The sequence below is a fragment of the Zingiber officinale genome, chromosome 1A (genome assembly GCF_018446385.1).
Source record: "Zingiber officinale cultivar Zhangliang chromosome 1A, Zo_v1.1, whole genome shotgun sequence".
In the NCBI taxonomy this organism is placed as follows: Eukaryota; Viridiplantae; Streptophyta; class Magnoliopsida; order Zingiberales; family Zingiberaceae; genus Zingiber; species Zingiber officinale.
The window spans coordinates 115107687-115114488 of NC_055987.1; the positions used below are offsets into that span (position 1 = coordinate 115107687).

The following is a 6802-nucleotide window of genomic DNA, read 5'->3' on the forward strand; positions in this document are numbered from 1 at the left end:
GACACGATTATATTCTTTGACAAGAAATTAAATATTTTAGTCAACAATTTATAGCACACCTAAGAAGTTTATTAAACATCCTTATCAAGAAAATGAAGTCTAAGCTTGTAGCATCCTCTTCCTTTTCACTAATTTGTTAAAAGATCTTTAAACAAAATTTTGAAATATCAATTTTTATGGATTTAAGCAATATAATGACTTATAAAATTAAAGAAAGCTGAATTATCCAATTACGGGGTTAATTAGTCGGATATTGAGCAAGTAAATGAGGTTTAGAGGAGTTGAAATTAGGATCTACCAAATCAAATGACTTTAGCAAACTCATTAAATTGAGTAGGCTAAGGAGCAAGCTAAGTCAAGTTGAGTAGGACAAGTCGAATTGGTCGAGCCAATCCCCCTACCGGCCGATACTTAATCGATTCAGTTGGTTCATAGCATTAGTATGGATTGTTAAGTCTCTTTTAATCTTGTCATACAAGTGATGCGTCTATATATCTCTAAAGTATGAACGCAGGCCTACGCGAAGACTGACTTAGTATTAGAGTTGACAATTAAGCGTGAGATCTCAAATTAAGGTCAAAGTGAGAATGGTACCCAAAAAGACTGCGCGTGGATTGCGTGTAGAGAGCCATATATATATATATATATATATATATATATATATATATGCATGCATGACGTAGCCCTACTCTAGCTACGACCTGGACGCACGTTGAACTTGAATGCCTTGTTTAATTTTGCTTCATCTGGGGCCGTTGACATTTAACTTCGATCAAAAGAGATGAGGGCCATTCAATGTTAGTTTATAGTTTATTGATTTTACAAGTCAAAAACAGTAGGCTTAACCTCTTCCTATATATCTGTGGGGTACGGCCGTTGCCTCTAATGAAAGGGGGAAAATTAAGAAGAAAGGAGCTAGTACTACTTCGTTTGATTAATTTCCCAGTTTCAGATATTCTTGGTAAGGTATGATTCAAGCTAGCTAGACATGTATATAGATATATAGATATATATCTATATATCGATCTGATATCCTTTGTGATTTATCCTTTTTTCTTTTAAGCCAAAAGTGTTTCTGATTAGGCCATAGATCTGCTTCAAACTTTTATATATTCAAAAATTCTATCATAATCTATCTTCTTAAGAAGCAAAATTCTCTGTTTAATTTAAATTATAAGTTAATAATCGGTAAATCTGATGAAAGATTTTTTTTTTTTTATTTCTGCATAGCCAAAATGAAAGATCACTTAGGATTGATAGCCAAGCAAGAAGAGGATGGTGAAGAATCTGATCTTGCTCTCTGCCTTGGAACCCTCAACCCTAAAACTCAGACTGCAGGAAAAGAAGACAAAGCTATGAACCCCAATATTCTGTGCAGTACTAAACTTGATCACGATCTCAATGAAGTCCCCGATCTCTCGCTTGGTTTGGAGTTGAAACGAGCTCCGGACCGCGAATTCGGCAAAGCTCTGAGCGCGGATAACGCAGGAAGCAGCAGCTTGAGAGAGTCAAAGGATGATGAAGATCAGCAGGAAGCCTCGCACCAAACCAACGCGAAGAGAGCTAGGGTTTCGGTGCGAGCAAGATGTGATGCCCCAACAGTAAGTAAATTAAAAATAGATTTGAGTATATACTAATTATTTGTGGATAATAAACACTGTTGTTAAACATGCAAGGCTAATTTATGTATTTGAATTATTATCTACTAATTCAGATGAACGATGGATGCCACTGGAGGAAATATGGGCAGAAGATATCCAAAGGAAATCCATGCCCGCGAGCATATTATCGTTGCAGTATTGCACCAGGATGCCTTGTACGGAAGCAGGTACGTACGATCCAGCCAACCTCTCTCTTGTTGCACTACTCTTTCATTGCTATCTCGATCCAAATGATGATCATAATTCATATATATAATTAAACAGGTGCAAAGGTGTGCAGAGGACTTGTCCATTTTGATCACCACCTACGAAGGAACTCATAACCACCCACTTCCCCTCTCTGCCACGGCCGTCGCCTCCACCACCTCTGCCGCCGCGAGCATGCTCACGTCCGGCTCATCGACCTCCTCTGTTTATAATTCGATGCAGATGCAGATGCAGATGCAGAGCCAATTCATCCCTCCAAGCTTCTCCATGCAATTCCCTTCTTCTTCTTCCCACCCTACCATCACGTTGGACCTCACTGCTCCATCTTCAACTTCACAGTTCAGATTCCCTCATTCCTTCTCCACCGCCCCTTGGAATAGCAACGTCGGACCTCTGCAGATCGATTACGGCAAGCGCAGCGAGATCGCACCATCACTGAGCCTTCCATACTTGGCTAAATTGAAGACTGAATCAGCTCAGATTCTGCCGAGCCAGCATGCAGTACTGACGGACATGATCGCGGGGGCGATCACATCGCACCCGAGCTTCCAATCTGCTCTGGCGGCCGCCGTAACCTCGTGCATTGGGCGAGAGCATGGGGCTGCTCGTGGTTTGGTCAGGGAAGGATTGAGCTACGATGATGTTCATGTGCAGCGAGAAGAGAAGATGATGAAGCTGCCTCAGATGCAATCGGTACCAATGTACTCGACGATATTGAACTCTTTAAACCTGAACCATAATTCGCAATAACAGAGATCGATCCATGATGGTTGTGGTGATGGAGATTGATTCATCGTACATGTGTATATATAAGTCGAATGCCATGCATTTGGATGGATAATGTAGTGGATATATAAACGAGTTGAATATTGCGTTTGGAAGTACTGAACTTCTATTTTCATGAGACTGCAGATTAAAACATTTACATTCTTCTTTAAGCTGCGATTTCAAGAAAAGGCACCTTAGCTTGCTTTTGTCACTTTGTTGGTTGTGCAATCTTAAAACTTGGTAACATCGATTATTTGTTATTAAATTAGCTTAAAATGGATTCAACATATCGTAACATGCAATAATATTGGAAATCTATTTTGGAGATTGTCCTATATCGATATGGTATATTATAAGCGGGCCTAGAGGTGATGTATCGATCAAAGTCAAGATGAGGTGATAGTTAAAGTCAAAATGAGATAACAATTAGGATCAAAATGGATATATCTGAACGGGTTATCCTTGCCAAGACTGAACTCCTCACTCAACACTGTGACTCTCAGAGTAAAGTTAGCTTATTCAATTGCTGGTCGGATTCAAGGAACTCAATTCCCCATTCTTTGAGTACAAGTCTCTCTATATACAGTCAAACAGCCACAAGGACCAGCCGGACTAGAAGGATTTATCATTCCACTTGATGCTAAGATATACCAAACGAATGTCGATGGGGGCAAATGGGGCTTAGTGCTCCATCCTCTAAAAGTATTCTTTCATCACACAACAAAGGCAATATCTCCTAACATACAGTCATCCACTATGAGATTTGATTAGACTTCCAGATCCCGACATAGCAATTCAGGAGCAGGTCTTATTACATATGGCTGCTCAATCTAAAGTGTCAAATGGACCTAGGGTTGAGCTCCCCACTTCCCTGCGAAAGCACTCTCAGTATACAATAATAGATCGGACTCAGTTTCATTTAGACTTGGAGGGCATTTCTCACTATTACAATCAGCTCAGTATATAGTCCGGCCGACCTAATAGTCGGTTGGACTGAAGGGATTTAATTCTCCATTCTTATTAGTGTCCTATTACATGTAGCTGGTTGGATATGAGTTCGATCGAATTACCTCTAAAGGACAATATTGTTGGGAAACCATAACAATCCATCATAGAATAACAGCTATTCATCAGGGAATATTCTGATATCTGACACATACATGCAACAAAACCTTCTTATGAGAATGACTACTCAATTTCTATTATTATTACGGAGGTTACAAAAAACTTCATACACGTGTAATGGAAGATTCCTCAAAGGAAGATTGTACGTCTTCCATCACCCAAAATCTTTTAGCACCGAATATTCCTTGTTGCCTCATTATTGCGGAGATTATGAGAGGTGATATAAAGGCAGTTCTCTTCATTTGCGAGGTACGCAAGACACTCTAAGCCAAATTTAAATCATATACTCACATTTTACTATTCATTTTCTGCACTTTTCACCCGATCATCTACTAACTTGAGCGTTAGAGGTCCTACTCTAGGGACTCCTTCCCTGCTTTTTACCCTAACCTCATGTATGCTCTTTCTAGTGTGTGCAGAAAGGAGCCAAAAAGAGTGCCCAGCATCACCATTCTTCCCTAGCAGAGTCATCTCCCGATCAACGTCAAAGTTGTAGGATCGAAAAGAATGCTAGAGGGAGGTGAATAGTGACATTAAAAATCGAAAGTGAATTAAAACGAAGTACGCAGTGGAAGGAAAATAAACCAATGCTAAGAAACCGAGCTTTACTTGTTTCGGAGCCTTCGACGACTCCTACTCCAAGACCCGCACTCGTTGAGTACTTTCATTTGACAATCCAATAACAGTTCACAAAAAGTTTACAAGAGTTAAGTACAAAAACTAGAAATAACAGTTACCAACAACAACAAAATGGGAAAGTCTTGGTCGCCGGTTGTCGGAGGAGTTTCACAACATCACACGAGCGTTTTCGGAGCACCGAGCAAGAGAGAAATTAGTCGTCGTTGTTGTTCCAAAGCTCCGGGTTGAAGACCTTTAAATAGGTCCATTCTGAGCGCATAGAATCCCTCCAGGCGTCTGGACCACGTGGCTCGACCAATCTACGCGCTCCACGTCAGCCTGTGGATGATTTTTCAATTTCGGGCTTCCGGATTGCTGGGCGCCTGTGGCCTGCCTGGGCCAACCTGCTCCGGACGTCCACAGTCCGGGTGCCTAGATCCCTTCTGGGCGCCTGGAGTCCTTTTCTTTAGCAGCCTTCTCCCTGCAAGAAAGGATTAGTCTGGACAATAAAAATTATATATACCCTGCAAAACAAAGTTAGCACAACATAGCAGATAGGGTAGTAATTCGATCTTATCTTCTCGAGATCAGAATCTAGTCAAGATCTCAACTTAGACTTCCCAAATAGACCTAAGTTGGATCGACGCTTATAGTTCCCTCAACAAGGAACGCGTCCTCACTGGATCTCTCCTCGAGTTGCTTACCTTCACTTACCACTTACAGTCACTTGACTTGCCTCTGACCCACCAAGTCTTTCCACTAGTTGTCAGGTCTACTGACCCAACTGGACTTCAGTCTGATGTCAAGTCTCTCAGATCAGTCAACTCCTGCACACTTGATAGAAAAAGTTAGACAAACATCACATCTAACTTTAATCTATTTGTCATATATCAAAACTAGATTATTAGTGCAACCTGCACCAACAATCCCTCCCTTTTTGATGTAATGACAAGTCAGGTTAAAGTTAGAAAAAAATACAATAAGGTAATATAGCATTAAATGTTTAAAGTGAGTAGATAATTTTTCTAACCTAACCCACTATCCTCCCCCTTTGGCATACATTAAAAAATACATACATAAAGTATAAATAACTAAGGAGCAATTTGAGAAAAAGAATTTTGCATTCTTAGTTTTTCAAGCAAGCCTCAAACACATATGTCAAGTAATTTTGAAAGAAAATAAGGTTTTAAAAAACCAACTACTTAAAAAATTGTAAAGTGATGGTTTTAAATAAAAACTTAGCTTTATTTGAAGGAGGAGTAAATATATTAAAAAAATTTTGCAAGTAAGCTTTCAAAAGTAATAACTTTTCAAAAATATTTTAAAGTTCTTTTTGAAATTAATTTCTAAAGATTTAAATTTTTTAAAGTATGACTTTTAAAAGAACTTGGACAGAAACGTTAAGAAAAATTCTGTAATTAAGTAAGATTTTCAAAAGAAGGTTTAAAGAAAAATTCTCAATATTATTTTTAAGGGAAGTTTAATGCAAACTTCTAAGGTGTTATTTTTAAAAGTATTTTTGAAGTAAAACTTTACAAAAACTTCTTTAATTTTTTTTTAAAAAATCAAAATAACTTTGGTAAAATAATGTTAAACAAAATTTTCTAAGTAATAATTTCAAAGTGATTTCAAAAACTTTTCTAAAAGTAATTTCAAAGTAATTGATGTTAGGGTCGATTTGTAGCTAAAGGGGGTGAATAGCTCGTCGTGCTTCGTTTGCTTGCTTCAATGATGATGATATATAACGGATAGAACTCGAAGCAACACTTACAACGCTAACACAAGTATTTACTTGGTATTTACCTCAAGAAGAGTTGACTAATCCAAGGATCCACACATGACACGCTCTCCACTATGAAAAACACTCCTTCTCGGTAACTACCAGAGGTGGAGAAACCTCATACAACACTCACACAACAAGATACAATGCATGCAAGAAGAAAATACAAGAATGCAAAGTAAAAACCTCTTCTTGCTTGATCTTGTTGATGTAGATCACCTCTTGAACCTTGGAAGTGTAACAGTACTTGTCCCCAAGAGCTTCCAAGAATCGGCGGAGAGTATCAGAGAAGATCGCGTGCTTGAAGAAGGCTCGAGCGAAAGAACACTACGGGGAAGAAAGTTCGCCATGGCTTTATACCCGACGCTTCTAGGGCTCCCAATCGATTGAGCTTACTCTCAATTGGTTGCCACGTCACATCCACGCAATCGCAGTCATCCATCACTCTCTACCTGCACAACGGTCATATCCAAATTGATTGGGGAGACTTGAGTCGATCGGTCGATTGATTTAGAATACCTCTGTGCTCTTGCTGGAAAAGCTTGAATCGATCGACCGATTGATTCAGCTGTCTCGCATCCGCACGAGAAATCCAGCCCTAATTGATCGCCCGATCGATTGGCGGTGCACAATCGATCAGCTG

The 6802-nt window shown here is 39.4% G+C and overlaps 1 protein-coding gene across 2 annotated transcripts; it reads left to right on the forward strand.

Annotated features, from left to right (window-relative positions):
• The first annotated feature begins 825 nt into the window (after positions 1 to 825).
• On the forward strand, positions 826 to 2767 carry LOC122009370 (probable WRKY transcription factor 72). Of its 2 annotated transcripts, none has more exons than XM_042565507.1 (4): positions 826 to 966; positions 1231 to 1601; positions 1715 to 1828; positions 1926 to 2767. In XM_042565507.1, exons 2-4 carry the CDS (start codon positions 1236 to 1238, stop codon positions 2616 to 2618), a joined length of 1173 nt encoding a protein of 390 aa, XP_042421441.1. In that variant the 5' UTR covers positions 826 to 966; positions 1231 to 1235; the 3' UTR covers positions 2619 to 2767. The 2 variants fall into 2 exon arrangements, with proteins under 2 accessions (XP_042421441.1, XP_042421433.1); XM_042565499.1 differs by having other exon boundaries at positions 867 to 961.
• The last annotated feature ends 4035 nt before the right edge of the window (positions 2768 to 6802 follow it).

Excerpts from the sequence above, each read along its gene's own strand:
- LOC122009370 (XM_042565499.1), top strand. The coding sequence starts at position 886 with ATGAAAGGGGGAAAATTAAGAAGAAAGGAGCTAGTACTACTTCGTTTG. Across the intron at positions 962-1,230 it reads CCCAGTTTCAGATATTCTTG|CCAAAATGAAAGATCACTTA; the intron begins GTAAGGTATGAT and ends ATTTCTGCATAG. Across the intron at positions 1,829-1,925 it reads GATGCCTTGTACGGAAGCAG|GTGCAAAGGTGTGCAGAGGA; the intron begins GTACGTACGATC and ends ATAATTAAACAG.